The sequence below is a fragment of the Rhinatrema bivittatum genome, chromosome 7, assembly GCF_901001135.1.
Source record: "Rhinatrema bivittatum chromosome 7, aRhiBiv1.1, whole genome shotgun sequence".
Classification (NCBI taxonomy): domain Eukaryota; kingdom Metazoa; phylum Chordata; class Amphibia; order Gymnophiona; family Rhinatrematidae; genus Rhinatrema; species Rhinatrema bivittatum.
The window spans coordinates 100615114-100633695 of NC_042621.1; the positions used below are offsets into that span (position 1 = coordinate 100615114).

The following is an 18582-nucleotide window of genomic DNA, read 5'->3' on the forward strand; positions in this document are numbered from 1 at the left end:
TCAGGGGGGAAAACTCAGAATCAACGTCAGGAAATATTTCTTCAAGGACAGGATGGCGGATGCCTGGAATACCCTTCCGGAAGAAGATGAAAACAGTAAACAAATTAAAAAAGGCATGGTATAAACACTGAGGATCCCTCAAGGCATGGTATAAACACTGAGGATCCCTGAAGGCTGGAGGTGGAATGAAGTAAAGGGGGCATGGGGATAACCTGCAAGGAGCAGCAGCTACTACCCCTAACAGAAGGCAAGGGGATTACTACCCTTAACCAATTAGCTTACATGATTTTCATGCAACTGCAGCATTGCTCTCCGCTTTGACAGCGGGTGGCAATTGGATTCAGATAACAGCCAGCACTGGGCCCTGAATTTTATGGTCCAGGGTACTGATATTTGGGGAAAAAGTGCAGCACTGCTTCTACAGCCAAGTCGAAGAGCAAAGCACGCTCAAGCAGCAGCAGCAGCAGCAGCATTGTATGAATTATCAGGCTGCTCTCCCTGTAAACATTCTGCTAGCAGTCATTTTGTTATGGGTTTGACAGTTGTTTGGTTTTGATTGCTAATAAGGTTTGGAGGTAACCTACACAGAGCGGCGGTTATTACCATAAGAAGCTTGCTGGGCAGACTGGATGGACCGTTTGGTCTTTTTTGCCGTCATTACTGTATTACAATAGGCCTAATACCATATGGGCTCCAAACGTCTTTTTTCAATTTTAGCAAGGTTTTCTGGTTGGCATACAACAGTGCCTGTAAATATGGAATACATGTTGTAAATGATATTTTTACCTCAGAAAGCTGTATTTGAATGTCCTTTTTTTTTAATGTAAGATCTATTTTTTTAAATGCACAATTTTTTTTAACTGTGTGTGGGGTGGGCCAAGGAAAGGAGGTCAGGGCTGGTGGAGAAGGTGGCACAAGGCTATAAGGTTCACCTAGGGTGCCTAATACTCTTGCACCAGCCCTGCCCACCCCCACGGTGCTTCTGGAGACAACTGAAATTCCCCTAGAAAAAGTTATAGCTGTGAAAAAAACGCTAGTCCCACCCCAATCCCACCCCCACCCTCTCCCCTTTGTTAAAAAATAGCCTCCCACCAGGAGCCAGCCCCCCTGCTGCCACTATAGCCCACCCTCCAAAGATTTACCAAATCAGCCCTGGTGGGCTATTAGGGACCTGGACTGACCCCTGTGCTCCAGACCTGGTGGCTACCGTTTTCCAAAATGGCACCAGCCCTTTGTCCCTATCATGTGACATGAGCTACCGGCACCATTTTGAAAAATGACAGACACCAGGTCCGGAGCATAGGGTCACTCTGGGCCCCACTAGACCACCAAGGCTGATTTGGTAAGTCTTGGGTGGCTCAGGAGGATGGACCAGCTCCCAGGATGTTCTTTTTTTTTTTTTTTTTTTTTTAACAAAGGGAGGCGGGGGTTAGGGGTTGTGGCCGGGTCCTGTGACTGGGGTTTTTCTCAGATATAACCTTTGGCTGCCTCCAGGGACAGGGGGGTGGGGGTGAGACAGGGGCTCTCTAGAGATCCCTGGGGGTCTGAGATACTTGGGGTGGGATATTTGTCAGGCAATCAGGTGGTTTTCTTTTTCTTTTTTTTAGGTATCGGAAAGTAGGGTACACTATCTGGAAATAGTGTATGCTATTTTCTGAAATAAAAAAGAAAAGAAAAAACCCTGAACGACACAGAAATTGGCCCCCAAACAAAACAACATGACACAAAACGTTTAGGCCTACACATGCCTAAAGATCACTGCTACTATTGTGGTAGCCCCTGCTGGTCAATGAGTGGTACTAAGGGTGTGCCTCAAAGGAGGCGCTTTCCAAACCCATGGGTCGGTGAGAGTCTCACAAACCATCAGGCATGCTGTCTGGGAGGAAAGGTGGAGCTAAAAAGACTACTAGGGAGGCAAAGGGGAAAAAAAGACTGCATGCAAGATTGCTAATTGTAGTAGCTAGCCCAGTTTTTTCATATCCTACATCATGTTTCCAGAAGTGCCGGTTCACATATTATGTAGTTATCTTTAATAATCTGTTACTTTCTGGTTTTATATCTGTGGAACAGTATGTTACCAGCCTCTGAAAGAAAAATAGGTAGTATATAAGGGAAGCTTGCACTTTTACTGCCTGTAATCTACTTGTTTTTGGAGGGCAGCATACAGCTGAAGTTTGCACTTAGCTATCTGTTCTGTAAATGTTCTACGATGGAGCACTATGGGGAATCTTGCACTGCTACTGCCCATGCTGTATATATTCTGAAGATAAATGGAGGACATCAGTGCTGCCTCTGGGTCTACTCACAGTTTCAAACACACATACACAATACACTTCTAAGTCACTTCCTTCCCCCCACCCCACACATATACACATCTGGCCCCAGCCAGCACACCCTCACTTACACCCCAACTTCACCACACTATAAGACAGGGAAAATAACTGATACAGCTGATCAAAGATGGGGCTAAAGGTAAATTCCAGCCACCTCCCCCACATTTCTCGATTCACATACAGATTGCCTCCACAAACACACATCGAACTGCCCAAACCATACTCCTTCATAGCTCCCACAACCACAATCCCACCTATACATACACAACTATACCCCAAAAAATCCCTCCACAAGCCTCCTATACACAACCCTGCCACACATAGCGCCCAATGTACACCACACATACCCCATGTACATAACCCTCCAATACACACAGCTCTCACATATCTCCTTACCATTACACCTCTGTCTACACACATACAGTCATACTCTCAAAAAACGTGTCCACCCAAATATGTACACCTTTGAGTTCCTGTAGCTGTGATATCTTACCTACCTGGCCTGAATCTTCTCTGGACCTGGACTCTACACGCTTTATGATGTCATTCATTTGTGGTAACCATAGAGATAGAGTCCCTTGAAATGTGCCTCAGGATGAAGTAGTAGATTATAGGCCATTTTCTTGACCATCATCAACAATTTAGGCTTCCTACTATACTTATTTGTGTCCTTATTACTTTGGCTTTGAAAAAAAAGTATGTATGATCGTGAATTTTTTTTTGCAGATTAAGGGTATCACCATAGATTCCACCATAGCCCCAGATGTGGAAAACCTATATGTGAGTTACTTTGAGGATAAACGGTTACTGAGTTCCCACTTCAAGAACAATAACTACCTTTGGCATGATTATATCATTGATATCATTATGCTATGGATGATAGATTTTTTTTATAGCTAGATTTATTTTTTTGGTTGGTTGAATCTTTGTGACTAATTTAAAATTCACAGCAGTTGGTTCCTTTTTTGGATCTCACCATATCTATTGTTGACAATCATTTTCATTTTTCATTTACCGTAAGCCTATAGACTGAAACACCCTGTTGAGTTATATAAGCAGTCATTCTCAATACTTGAAAGACAATCTACCAGTGGAATAATTTCTACACCTCTGGTAGTTGTGTTCTAGTGCCTACAAGTTTAAAGTACAGGTAGAAGACATAGACAGCTGATTTTCTTTCCAGGGATATCATGTATTAAGAAGGTTTATATCCTCAGCCATGATTTGCGGTTGATGCCCCAACAATATAATTTTAAAAAAACCACACTCGTCATGCTGTACATGTTTTACCTTTTTTGGTTGATACTTCTCAGCTAAAGCGCAGTATATTAGAATATTGCCACATGTTAAAGGTAGATGACGTTTTTCAAGTTCCTCCATTTTTTGCCTATAAAAGAGCATGGAATATACAAGTTATCCTGGTTCAGTCAGTTGTATCATGTTTCGGTTGCAAAGTTTTGCATTTTAATTAGGTTTGGTTTTTTTTAATGTAAACCACCTGGATGCATTTCTCTAGAGCTGGTATATCAAATGTAACAATAACAAACCTTTAGTGTATTTTTCTTTAACAGTGGGATGAGGAAGGGAGAGCGGTGGTGGTAAATGCTCGACTGTATGAAGAGGAGATTGCAGAACATGCAGACCTGTTGTTGGAGTTTCAGAATTTCCGGACTATATCTATGCTGCATGGCCTGCTCTGCACCTATGGCTTCAAGAAAAAGACAGCTAAGTATGTCAGTGTTTGCTTCCTTCAGTAGAAATCAATCAAGCATCTGAGCTTAAGGTCTATGCAAGAACTGTACCCTTGGCTCCTAGAAAGAAAAGGGAATAATAAATGTATCCATCACTGCAATAACTGCACTTAGTAGCTGCTGGTTTATAGGTGTTCTAAAGGGAATTCCATGTAAGCCACTCAACCACAAGAGAGGAAAGACTATGTTAATGGCAACTTAAAAAAATCTCACTTTTTATAGCATTTTTTCAATTTATTACAGAAAAAAATGTATTTTAAAAACTAACCACATGAAAAGTACAATAGCATTTCAAAAAATTACAGCATATAATAGAAATTATCTAGCTGAAAGTGTTAACATTCAGACTGAAAGATCCAACTCACAATTTGAAAAAAACGTAAGAAAAAATGATAGAAGTCCTTAATTCCTAAATATCACCATCAAAACTGCAAGCAACATTTCTGTACAATACAAGCAATATCATTATGCAAACCACCACTTTCATTGCAGTATCTAAGATCAATTACAATTTAATAAATAAATAGCTAATTATCATTATACTTTCCCCAATTACTGCTCACCTCACTAATGATTTCAACAAAGGAACATCAGATAATTTATCTCCATTTGTAGAGCCATCAATTTTGCTTTATTGAGCAATGGTTTATGTAAAGATAACTGAGTATCATAATTATAAAACAAATATTTTGCAGTATCAGCAATCACCCTCAGTTTTTCTGGATACAGCAAAGCTATTTCAGTTTTAGTAAATGTAAAATAATATTTCAAGAGAAAAAAATGTTCTCACAGGACAAGCAGGATGGTAATCCTCACATATGGGTGACATCACAGGATGGAGCCCTGTACGGAAAACTTTTCTGTGAAAGTTTCTACAAAGCTTTGACTGACACTGGCGCACTGAGCATGCTCAGCCTGCAATTATCCCTGTGAGCCACAGGTGTCTCCCTCAGTCTTCTTTTTTCTGCTCTGCAGTAAGCATAGCGGTTAGGAGCTCTGTGAGAAATTCTAACACTTTTTCCTTACAGAGATACTTAAACATTTACTTCACAAACACTTTTCCCTGCACGGGTCTCCCTCCGCGTACGTTTATTCGACGCTTGGTGAGTTTTTTGGTCGGTTCCTGTCACCTTTCTGGCCTGCCAACCGACTGCAGCCTTCCCTCTCCCTATGTTTTCAGTTAGCCACACATAGCCTGCGAGTGTCCCTCTGTGACACTCTGCCTGGTTATTAGCACTAGTGGGACAGGGATTTCCACGGTTTCCGTTGCCTCCATAACCTCGGCCCCTCAATTCTTCATTGTCGGGCTATGGGGTTTTTTCACTATGCACTTTCCTCATAGATCTAAAACTGCTATGGGTTAGATTCAGTGAAATTCCATTATCAGTGGGTTTAAGCTGTTCAACCGCTTTCGTTCCTCATCTATATTGCAGATCTAGAACCAAAACATAGTCTGATACTGCTCATGCTCGTATTTCCTCAGGGTTGTAAGTTTGACCTAAAATCTTCTGAACCTAAGATGGGTATATTCCACTCCAGGCGCAGTTTCACATGAACTTCCTGGAGCTTGTTGCCATGAGTTATACTCTTATGCCTTCCAATACTGCCTCTGCAACAAATCTTTGTGCATAGGGACAATGTGCTTTCCAACACACAAGCACGCACAACCTCTTAGCTGCTCTGCAAGGAAGCTGCACAGCTCTACCCTTGGCCCTTGTTGACTATGCATCCTCGGGCCACTTATCTAAGAGATTTACCGAACGCACTAACAGACCTTCTCCATATAGGTTCCATCCTCTCGAATGGTCTTGGACTACATGTGTGGCGAGAAAAATCTTCTAGCACTGAGGTCAACCGAACTTGCCCTCTGCGTTCGAATCGAACCATACGGTGCACAGATTCTACTCCCTACACATGTTTCCAATGCGTTCCCATAGACGCCTTTCTTCCATCAAGGGCCTCTTCAATGTGTCTCTTCCGCTGCCTTTCATAGCCAGCACTCTTCTAATGATGAACCGGGATGGGGTTCACTGTTCCTTAGACCCACGTACTGGCCGAGAACAGTATGCTTCCCATACTTCTCAATCTATCACACCAGTAACCAATTCGCCTTCTCACCAGTCAGTCACAAATCGCAGACTCACTGATGTTCTCAGGTACTGGTAGCATCACAAAACCTTCCACACATAAATCCTACCATTCAAAATGGCATGATTTACCACATGACGCATACAAAAGGGTATTACCCTTTTTCTTTTTTCTACACCACTCTTTTCTCTTCCTCCCTCAGATTCTGCTCCCCAGACATCCTCCACATAGGTACACCTCTGTTCCAATTAGTGTATCGTTTGGGAGTGGGGATACCCGATTAACGGTAAACCCCTTCTGAGTCAGCTTACCATGGATTATCCACTGATCAAGCCGCCTCTATTTTTACTAGTCACGGAATGGAACCTATATCTTATCCTTACAAGTCTCATACGTTCTCCGTTCGAGCCTTTCCATTGCTCTCATTTCACAGTTTGACGTGGGAAATTTTTTCTCTCATAAATGTCATTTCTGCCAACAGGGTCAGTGAGTTACACACCTTGTTACATACTCACCCGACCCTGCGTTCCTCCGTGACCGAGTGGTTTTTATATATTCATCTTCCTATCTTTCTTAAGGTAGATGTTGCATCTCACCTTACTCAGCATATACTCAGCCCATTTTTCCCAACACCTCTCTCTCACCAAAGCAAGAAGGTTTTTTCCACTCCTTGGACAGAAATAGTGTACTTGCATTCTATCTAGATCGCAATACACTCCATAGGAATTCCACCTAACTCTTTCCTTCTGTGGCAAGAGTCAACCTGCGAGTTCCACTGGGCAAACAGACCTATTCCTCCTAATTGACGGTCTGTATCTCTTTTCCTACCAACAAGCAGGCATTTCACTACTACACTGTGTGTAACCACACTCTGTTGCGTCCGTCCCAGCCTCAATAGCTTCCCCTCGGCCGGTGCTGCTTGTACATATTTATCAGGCTGCAACCTGGAGCTCTCTCCATACCTTTGCAGCCCATTATTGCTTAGATACAATTAGCCGACATGCTCCATGTTTGGCCAGTCCATCTACTCTTATTCTTTTAGGTTTAACTACCCAACATCCTTCCACCAACCCGTTATGGGTTTCAGGATGCCCTCCGTTCCAAATTCCACCTCCATCATTGCGCCTTCCGCGCGTCTTGGGTGCATTTGGTGCACTCTCAGGCATCCTCAGCTCAGTACTCACCCATATGTGAGGACTACCATCCTGCTTGTCCTGTGAGAACACCTGTTACAGGTAAGCAACATTTGCTATATCTATTCTGTTGCTCTAGATAGGTCAGGAAAATATGTATTCTATAAACCAGGGGTGGCCAACTCCAGTTCTTGAGAGCCACAAACAGGCCAGGTTTTCAGGATATTCACAATCAATATGCATGAGTGAGTGTTGCATACAATGGAGGCAGTGCATGAAAACCTGGCCTGTTTGTGGCTCTTGAGGACCAGAGTTGGCCATTCCCAAACCGCCAATTCTCCAGTGCAAAATTCCAATTACTCAATACACACTGGTATTAATTTTTCCTTTTTTTCTTTTTTCATTATCATCCAATTCTTATATATATTCTTATCAACCCCTAAAAATGAAAATGAAATGCTGTACATTAGTACTAGTGCACTAAAATACTTTCACGCTCTTTAAAAAAAAGAAAGCTTCTACAGTGCTCAGCACCAAAACACATTCTTCAGCTGCCATCATGGGAAAAATCCCTTTCTAAAATTATTCTTGCATATTTTGTCCAGTTTAAATTCTTCATAATGCTGTAGTGCAAATACCGTTAGCTTGTTTCAATTTCGTTACTCCAACAATGCTGTATTCATCTCAAAGGAATGCCAGATTGGCATTTCCTTAATAAGATACCACCTATATTTAATGTTCCATCATGCACATTGCAGTACTTATATTAAAGGAAAGCTGACATGTTTCGCTGACTCATAAGCAAACTTCCATGAAAAGAAAAAATTAACATCAGTGTGTATTGTGAAATTGGTATCCTGTAAACATACAAAATTACAATATTTTTTTTTTATGAATTCTAAGACTAAGGGGGTCATTTTTCAAAGCGATCGCACGCGAAAAGGTAGTGAAATTGGTAGTGAAAAGGTTCCTTACCTTTATGCATGTGCGATCACTAAAAAGGGGAGGTGTCAAGACCGGAACAGGAGGAGTCGGGGCGGCACTGGGGCAGACACTGCGAACACAGCGTGGACGGCATAAAGGTAAGGAGCCTTTTCACTACCAATTTCACGCCCAATAGCACCACCTTTTACGATGGCGCTGTTGGGTGCGAAAGCCGGCAGCGATTGCATCGCTGAGGTGTGATTGCTGCTGGCTGTTACAGGCCCGCCCCCCGCACCGTACGATTCACGCCGCTGCTGTGTCTTAGAAAATCTAGGCCTAAGTCTTTATCAGCCTCCCACCAAAAAAGTACATCCCGTCACCTCCCATCACCATTTTCAAATTATACTTTTTCAAAACTTTGGGCCTTATTGACTAAGCTTTTTTCCCCAAACACAAAGATGGTAAATTTAAAGCGAGCATGCTTCTGCCGATTCATGCACCAGCAGACATATGCTGAAATTTTAAATCATGCATGCTTATGATTTATAATACGCCTACTGCGCGTATGCGTGCTCCTAGTTTTAAGCGGTTACTCAAACAAATGCGCTTCGCGTATCTTCCTCAGGACTTTATCAGCTTTAACACGCGCAGGTAAGCAGATTTTTAAAAATGCTTAAGTGAAGGACAATCCCAGTTTTACCGAGTAGTCCACCAATTTGCCCAGTCTGTCTCAAGATCATCCAGACCCCTCTGGTTCTTCAGCCTTCACGCTCCCCAGTTGACCCAGACCCCCTCACCCAGTCATTTTAGGCTTTAAGAGATTTATGCAGACTTACAGCTCCTCAAGAGCAAAAGTAAACATGCACGGCTAACAGGCCACCATGTGCTGCAGCTGCCGGATTTAAAATACAGATTAAACCCGTAACTGTTTGGCCCGCCCTAACATGCCCTAACTTCACCACTTTTTTTTTTTTTTTTATTTGCGCCCAAGTATATACATGTATAATTTGCAGCTTTCAAAATATGCGTTACTCATGCGCGGCCCATATACTTGTATATATAGCCCTTTCAACATAAGCAACACTTTAAAAATTCACCCCAAAATGGGGAAAACATCTTAGTAAATGAGGCACTTTGTGCTTGCAATTCATTTGCATCAATTTGCAGATCATTCTAACTCTTTAAATTAAGAATTTCATTCAATTTATCTGCTTTTAATTTGTTCTCAGTTATAGCCCCATCTGAGAAAATAAAGCAGGGTCTCCATGTAACTCTCTTCAGTTCCTTAAATGTTAATGGCTCATTAGCAGAAGTTTCACAATTGTGATAATCCAATCCCTTTTTATGTCCGTTACCATGTTCCAATATGTGAGTGTGTATTTTTCTGTTCAGTGGCTCATTAGCACCTTCAGTGCCCAGTGGATGTTGTTGTTCCAGCTGCTGTGGCCTCCTCTCCCCCAGTGAGCACACCCCTCAGGCTGACCACACCCTTATTTAAACCTGTCTCTCCCATGCCTCCTTGCTTCAGCATTGAGTCCTTCTTGACTCTCTGCTTTAGCAGCTCTCACTCTGCCGTCTTCTAAGGCCTTTCCTTGTATCTCTGCGTGGCCTCTGGGCTTTCTGACTCTAGTTTCCTTGAGCCTTGTTCCTTGCCCTTCTGTTTCCTAATTCCCTTGCCTGTCCTGTGGGCCTTCTGACCCTTCCCTGCCTTGTTGGCCTACCTTAGGCCTCTGTTCCCTGACTTGGCCTGCCTTCTTTTCTCCTCAAAACTCTCTTGTCTCTGCTGTCTTCAGGCATTCTGTGTTCCATGTAGTCCTTGTTTGCCCCAGTGTTCCAGTTCCATGTTTACCTGCATCCAGCTCCACACTCTCTTCCTGCATTCCTGTTCCATCCTTACCAGCACGCAGCTCCAGTGTCCCACTTCCATGCTTACCTGAATGCAGCTCCATGCTTACCTTATTTATTTATATACTGATATTCAATCTGAGATATCACATCGGTTTACATTCAGGTACTGTAGGTATTTCCCTATCCCCAGAGGGCTTACAATCTAAATTTTGGGGGATAAAGTGACTTGCCCAAGGTCACAAGGAGCAACAGCAGGACTTGAACTCTGGTCTGGTTTGTAGCCCACTGCTCTAACCACTAGGCTATTCCTCCTCCTTCACTTCCTGTTCCATCCTTACCAGCACTCAGTTTCAGTGTTCCTGTTCCATGCTTGCCTGCATCCAGTTCCACGCTTACTTTCACTCTGTTCCTGTGGTTCCAGTTCCACCCTTACTAGCACTCAATTCCCGCATTCCAGCCTCACCAGACCATCTACACTCCATTCCAGTCCTGCGCCACTCCAGGAGGTGGTGTCTACAACACCCCCTCTCCAGCTGCCCTTCATTCACAACAGTGGGATTCTTTTCCTGGGACCGGTTTTTTGCTTGTCCGGCTGAGGTAGAAAGCTGTACTTCTCTTACAGTGCCATCTAGTAGCTGTCCAAAGAGATGCTTTGCCAGTAGCTTTGAGGGAAATGTGCCTTACTCTCTCCAAAGTTTACTGTATCGCTTGGTTTATATTTGAGAGAAAGAAGAGAAGTTATGCACTATGATTCCCAAATGAGAAACAGATGGGAAGGATTGAAGAGGCATGGCAAGGTGAAGGGAAAGAATCAATGCACGGCATAGAAGAGATCCTTTTCGAAAGGATAGATAGTGCTTCTTTTTATGAAAAGGCTTAATATTTTGTAGGATGAATCAAAGTTGCTGAAAGGGATTATTGCTTGTGTGTGTGTGTATCCAGGTAGGGAGGAAAAGCATAGGCTGAGTCAGGGCTGTGAAAACCTCATGCTGAGGAATGCTAATGGAAGCAGGATTATGATAGCCTAATCAGACACTGCGCTTTTGCTTTGATTCTGCACCTCAGGGTACACGCTGAGGTGCACGTCTTCCAGCATTCAGATTTCAAGAGGAAATGTGTGACAAGGAAGCAGGAGAGTGAAAGCAGCAAAGCAGACTCTTCCTTGAACATCAAGCAGTCCAAGAAAGCCAAGAAACGCAAGAGAGACAGTGCTGCGCATCTCCTGGTACCTGCCACAGCTGGGTCATCAGCTCTCACTCCAGAATCACTGCATCTGGAGAGTAAGTGCCAAAGAAAAGATGGGCGACTGCGCCGTTTAATCACCAGTTGTCCACGCAGATGTGAACAACGATGCAAACCTCCACCAAACTATATCAGAATAGTGTCATAAGTAGTGCTGCCGATTTTGCCTGGATTTTGTCCTTAGTTTCTGTGCAAAGAGTTTTCAACTGACAGCTGTGCACTATGCACTTCCATAACATTTTGTTATGTTGTGTTATCATCCTTCTGTTTTGTCTGCCCCGGTTCTCAGGAAAGCTGCAACGTGTGAGACCCCTGTACCAATATATAAACTATGATAACCCAGAGATGAACACATTATCGGAAGGAGAGACAGACACCGAGGGCACAACTGACCAGGATGTAGCAGCAGGAGAGCAAGAAATATCCTACACAGGGAGGCTGAATATCTTCCAGCAAGCAGCTCATTTATCTGTCAGAGGAATGGAGCCTGGAAATCAGTCACATGGTGGGTCATATACACAATGAATTCTGAATGCACATATCAAATTGGTTACGTAGGGGGTAATTTTGTGACTTCCTGCATTGGTGTAAAGTCTGTGGATACATTTTACTCGCAGACTTTATGCCGGATTTGAAAGGGAAGGTAGGAGCATACATTTCTTTTGAAAATTATTCCTTCTAAAAGTTCCCACACACATTTACAAACTACTTAATGTGTGTGCACAGGTTTTGCAGCAAAAAAATGCACACATACTTTTGAAAATGCAAAAGTATGTGCGCTACTGCAAACCCTTCCCCAGCCTCAGCTCCAGGAATGCCTCTGCTCAGTCTAGGGAAAAGTACGTGTGTACAGGTCCTGTGCTCATACTTTTACCATTCCTTATCGTCCTGCTAGTCCGCTTTCTACCAATGTGGTACCTCCGCTGCACAGCTGCTGGAGAGAGGACACCATTTGTTCTTGTTCTCTTTCTGTCATGTCAGCCTTGCTAGGAGGGAGCGGTGTGTCCTGAGGCAGTCATCAGTACACTCGGTCTCCAGCAGTCATGGACATGAGAAGGCGTTCCTCCCGGAGCCTGGGTTGGGCCCATGCCTGGTAGCGCAAACATTTTGATCCACTTTCTCCAGTGGCAGCCTGTCTCCCTGGTTTAAAAAAAAAAATTATCCCTGTGTCTTTTACGAGCCACTCTATGCAGGTTACTACAGTGTTTCATTAGCATTCTGTAGATTGCATGAGTTCCAAGACACTGTTTGAATTTCCTCAGGCCTTCTCTTCTACAAGATAATTAAACAAAACACAGCCTGTACTTCCTTAGGCAGTTCTCCACTACAGGATGCTTAAACAAAACACAGCCTGTACTTCCTTAGGCAGTTCTCCACTACAGGATGCTTAAACAAAACACAGCCTGTACTTCCTTAGGCAGTTTTCCACTGCAGGATGCTTAAACAGATGTAGTCTGCAGAAGGCCAGTTGCAGTTTCTTTAGTTGAGATCCAGCGGCGTAACATTCTAGGCACAGCTTAACTCTCAGCTTTCTCTGCAGGTCAATAACACAGTATTCTCTGCACAAGTCAAATCACAGCTCCTTTTAACTGACTTGCTTGATCTAGGGCAGAACCTGGCCTAGTTCACCACCCTCCTGTGACTGTATTTAATTTCTTTCCTTTCTCTGAGCTTCCCCAATCTTCTTTGATTGCAGGTAGCAGTAATTATCACATAAGAGGGAAAGAAACTCAGCCACAACCAGCTCCCGCAAGTCAGTGCTGCAATGCTTGTTATAGTTTGAAATATACAACAAACAAGGCCAGCCTTTTATCATCACAGCCGTTTGTGCCTTCCTTACTCAGACTGGATCCTCTCTCTCCATAGTTTCCTCCTCTTCTCCTCAGGGTTCTGGGACTTCAGTTCTTCTGGTTCTGTAGGGAGATTCCTAATCTCCTCCTCAGCCCTTATCTGAGCAGATGCTTACAAGGCTCCTGCTTCTGCTCTGTCTCTGGAGGACCCCCCCCCCCCCGGAATTCCATAGGATATTCCACTCTGACCCTCAGATCCTTGTGCGTGGCATCCCCTCACCAAATTCCTCCCTCTTAAAGGGCTCTAACCTCCGTTTCTTATCCAGATTAAGTCCGGGTTTTCTCCTAGGGGGTGACAAACCTTCACGCTTTCCTTTGTTCTTCCTTTTTCTAGAAGCGGTAGGGATACCCCATCACAATATTTTATTAGCTATATCCATGTTTTCATTCAAATATGTTTATTGAATTTCATCCAAACATACAATAATATAGCCACACAATGCAATAACATTATCAAAATCGACAGCTTACATAATAATGTCTCTTCCGTACTGATAGCTTTTCTAAACCTTTCCCCTACGATTCAATATCTGGATCTTGACCGGATGTCGCACTCTGGGACATCCGGTCAGAACTGAAATTATTCTACCTCCCATCTTGTGCGCGCTACCCGGCGTGCACAAATGTACCCCCAATTTTATAACAAGCGTGTGCTGCCCCGCGCATGTTATAAAATCCGGGGTCGGGGTGCACACATGTGCACTTTGCGCGCGCCAAGCCCTAGGGGAGGCCCGATGGCTTTCCCCGTTCCTTCCAAGGCCGCTCCGAAATCGGAGCGGCCTTGGAGGGAACTTTTTTTTTGTTCCCCCCCCCCCCACCCCCCAGCGCTACCTAAATCACCCCCCACCTTATTTTGTTGAGTAGAGGCAGGCGTAACTTGCTCACACCGGCTGTCTGCCGTCGGGGCATACGCCCCCGGACCGCCGCCACGCCTCCGGACCGCGGCCCTGCCCACGCCCCACCCATTTTTGCAAACCCCAGGACGTACGTGCGTCCTGGGGCTTGCGCGCGCTGCCGAGCCCATGCAAAATAGGCTCAGCGCGCGCGGGGTGGGGTTTAAGGGTTGCGCGCATAACTCTTTTAAAATCCGCCCCATAGAAATGACGGCAGAAGGAGACCAAATGGCCCATCCAGTCTGCCCAGCAAGCTTCCACACTTTTTTTTTTTTCTCTCTCATACTTATCTGTTACTCTTGGTCTTCAGTAACCTTTTGGTTCTATTTCCTCGTACGTACCCGGATCAGTCCAGACCATGAGTTGAGCCTCCTTTCCAGCAGGTGGAGAGAGACTAAAACTGAAAGGGTATCCTATATGAGGACAGAGCCTACCCCGTAGCCCTTCAGTATTTGCCTGTCTTCAGCAGGTGGAACAGCTCACCCTGTGGTTCCCTGTTAACTTCTGCTTGTCCCTCTTCTGTGTGTCTATCGTGTTTGGATCAAGCAAGTATTTCTGAGTTATTGTTTAAAAAAAAAAAAGTGTGAACTCTGTGGATCCTTCACAGGAGACAGTCCCTGTCTCCTCACTCTTGCAGGGGCCTAGGGGGGCTTGGCCCCTTCTTTTATATAGCCTAGGCTCCCTTTTCCCGGTGGTCCTCGGCTGCAGGGGTGAAAATTGGTGGTGCCAGTCACTCCCTCTGTTCAGCTCTCACTCTCTCTCCCTCTCTTCTGTACTGCTCTCCCTTCATTGGGATCCATGGTTTCGTAGCTGCTGACAGGGACCATTGTAAAAAAAAACCCAAAAACTAAATAAAAGGGGATTTTACCCAAGAGGAGTCCCTGACAAGATTAACAGAACATAAGAAATTGCCATGCTGGGACAGACCAAGGGACCATCAAGCCCAGCATCCTGTTTCCAACAGAGGCCAAACCAGGCCTTAAGAACCTGGCAGTTACCCAAACACTAAGAAGATCCCATGCTACTGATGCAATTAATAGCAGTGGCTATTCCCTAAGTAAACTTGATTAATAGCAGTTAATGGACTTCTCCTCCAAGAACTTATCCAAACCTTTTTTGAACCCAGCTACACTAACTGCACTAACCACATCCTCTGGCAACAAATTCCAGAGCTTTATTGTGCATTGAGTGAAAAAGAATTTTCTCCGATTAGTCTTAAATGTGCTACTTGCTAACTTCATGGAATGCCCCCTAGTCCTTCTATTATTCAAAAGTGTAAATAACCGAGTCACATCTACTCGTTCAAGACCTCTCATGATCTTAAAGACCTCTATCATATCCCCCCTCAGCCGTCTCTTCTCCAAGCTGAACAGCCCTAACCTCTTCAGCCTTGCCTCATAGGGGAGCTGTTCCATCCCCTTTATCATTTTGGTTTCCCTTCTCTGTACTTTCTCCATCACAATTATATCTTTTTTGAGATGCGGCGACCAGAATTGTACACAGTATTCAAGGTGCGGTCTCACCATGGAGCAATACAGAGAGCAATACAGAGGCTCCTGCCTTCCCTACTTACTTTTGCAGTTTGAGAGAGAGAATTGGGAGCGTGCACAGTTCATTCTGTGCCTCCGCTCCTTCAGCACCAGCAGCTCAGCTTATCTTAGTGCTGCCCCTCCCCCACCCAGCAGCCATGCCATGATCTCAGATGTGTTTAGCCTGCGGGGATTCCTCGGTCAGGCTTTCGCGGGAGGGGCTCTGTTCACGCTGCCTACCGGGGGGGAAGGTCCCTCCGAGGTCCCTCCGAGGTCCCGATGCCCTCCGAGACCTGGACCAAGCCGCCAAAACGTCTTCCCCCGCCGTTCCCGGGCCGTCAAACCGCGGGAACGGCGGTCATTTTGGGTTTTTCTCCGGTTTCTTTATCGGAGCTACCTGAAGCCCCTGACCCGATTTTTTTCGGTTGCCCCCCCGGGGGCGTTAGGACCCATTTTTCCATTGATTTTGTGCTTTTGCTGCACAAATCCTGTTTAGCAAGTTTGCAGGAAGAAGCGGCCCCCCCCCCCTCCGGCCAAGGTTCCTCTGCTCTCTGTCCCTCTCTCCCCTGCGGCTCCTGATGGGCAGGGGGCGACCCGGGTCCGGGTCGTTCAGGGCCCCCCCCCCCCCCTGCCTGCCCAGGATCCGGACCAGGACCCAGATCCGGGGGATGACCCCCGGGTTCTCCGTCTCTTCCGCAGGGAGGAATTGAAGCCTCTTCTCCCCTTCATCTCCCAGGAATTGGGGATTGACGAGTTTTCGGCAGCGATGCCAGCTTCCTCGGACCCGGTCCTGGTGGGGGCTCAGGACCCTGCCGTGCTCGTTTCCCTTCCATCCCATGCACAAATTAATGCTTCTCAGGGAATGGCGGGCCTCCGGGTCAGGAGGGCCATGGAAAAACTTTATCCCCTCCGGGAAGAGTGTTTAGAATTATTGAGAATGCCTAAGGTGGACTCCAATGTGACGGCGGTCACTAAGCATACCACTATACCTGTCGTGGGGGCTACGGCCTTGCGGGATGTCCAAGATCGTAAGCTGGAATTCCATCTCAAGCGCACTTTTTAAGTCCTGGCCTTGGGTGTTCGGGCGTCCATCTGCAGCAGTCCCATGCAGCGGGCAAGCTTTAGGTGGGTCCAACAATTACTCAGCACCCAAGACCTTCTGTCTGCAGAGGCAGAGCAGGCTGACAGGTTGGAAGGCGCCATAGCGTATGGGGTGGATGCCCTATACGACTTGTACCGGGTGCAGGCGAAGGCGATGGCTTTGGCGGTATGGCCAGACAGCTCCTCTGGCTCTGACACTGGGCGGCTGATTCGTCTTCTAAGGCACAGCTGGGAACTCTCCCCTTTAAGGGTAAGTTGCTTTTCAGCGAAGATCTGGACCAGCTTATTAAATCCTTGGGGGAGAACAAGGTCCATAAGTTGCCTGAGGACCGCCCAAAACAGGCTAGATCCTTCTTCCCTACTCGTACCATGGAGTGATATAGAGGCATTATGACGTTTTCTGTTTTATTAACCATTCCCTTCCTAATAATTCCTAACATTCTGTTTGCTTTTTTAACTGCTGCAGCACACTGAGCTGATGATTTCAATGTATTATCCACTATGATGCCTAGATCTTATTCCTGGGTGGTAGCTCCTAATAAGGAACCTAACATCGTGTTACTACAGCAAGGGTTATTTTTCCCTATATGCAGCACCTTGCACTTGTCCACATTAAATTTCATCTGCCATTTGGATGCCCAATCTTCCAGTCTTGCAAGGTCCTCCTGTAATGTATCACAATCCACTTGTGATTTAACTACTCTGAATAATTTTGTATCAGCCGCAAATTTGATAACCTCACTCATCATATTCCTTTCTAGATCATTTATATATATATATTGAAAAGCACCGGTCCAAGTACAGATCCCTGAGGCACTCCACTGTTTACCCTTTTCCACTGAGAAAATTTACCATTTAATCCTACTCTCTGTTTCCTGTCTTTTAACCAGTTTGTAATCCATGACTTTTTAGTTTTCTTAGAAGCCTCTCATGAGGGACTTTGTCAAATGCCTTCTGAAAATCCAAATACACTACATCTACCGTTTCACTTTTATCCACATGTTTATTAACCCCTTTAAAAAAATGCAGCAGATTTGTTAGGCAAGACTTCCCTTGGGTAAATCCATGTTGACTGTGTTTAAAAGGACTCTGTCTCTATGGTCACCATAAATGGATGACATCACAAAGCTTGTGGTCATTGGCAGAGTCCTGGTCTAGAGGAGCCTCTGTCAAGGCAGTTAGGCAGGATATCACAGGTATGTGATGTACATGTTTGGATGGGTATGTGCAGTGGGGTTGGGGGTATGGCAGTGTGTGTGTACGTAGGGATGTGATTTTGAGTGGATGTGTGTGTGGGGGGGTATGCATGGGGTGTGCATTGGGGTGTTTTGGTGAATAGGGACTGTGTGAGGTAAAGTTGAGTGTAGGGTAGGGGCATGTAAGGGTGTGTTTTTGGGGATATGGCTGTGTATGTGTAGGTAGAGATTTGGTTGTGGGAGCTATGAACCAGTATGGTTTTGTAACAGTCTCCAGTTTTAGCAGTTTGGGGTGTGTGTGTGTCTTGAGAAGTGTAGGGGTGTCTTGGAACACAGCTTTAGCACCATCTTTTGATCAGCTGTATCAGTTACATTCCCTGTCTATGGGTGTGAGGAAGTGGGAGTGTAAGTTTGGGTGTGCTGGGTCCAGATGTGTATGTTGGTGGTTGGTGATTTTGGAAGTGTAATGTGTGTGTGTGTGTGTGTGTGTGTGTGTATTTATGTGTGAGTATATTTGTGGCTGTGTGATGGAAGCTGTATGTCTGGATGGAGAAGGTACAGAGAAGGGCAACCAAAATGATAAAGGGGATGGAACAGCTCCCCTATGAGGAAAGAGTGAAGAGGTTAGGGCTGTTCAGCTTGGAGAAGAGACGGCTGAGGGGGGATATGATAGAGGTCTTTAAGATCATGAGAG

General features: G+C 45.1%; 1 protein-coding gene across 4 annotated transcripts in view; it reads left to right on the top strand.

The window, feature by feature from the left end:
- Positions 1-18582, top strand: part of LOC115095308 (transmembrane protein 170A) — an 87818-nt gene that overhangs the window by 45919 nt on the left and 23317 nt on the right. For 2 of the 4 annotated variants that reach the window (XM_029608808.1, XM_029608809.1), the window contains 3 exons: positions 3905-4062; positions 11143-11357; positions 11609-11824. In XM_029608808.1, the coding sequence (XP_029464668.1) occupies positions 3905-4062; positions 11143-11357; positions 11609-11824 (589 nt within the window). Of the gene's footprint in view, positions 1-3059; positions 3114-3904; positions 4063-9752; positions 10241-11142; positions 11358-11608; positions 11825-18582 lie in introns of those variants that run through there. The other 2 variants (XM_029608806.1, XM_029608810.1) reach the window with 2 other exon arrangements.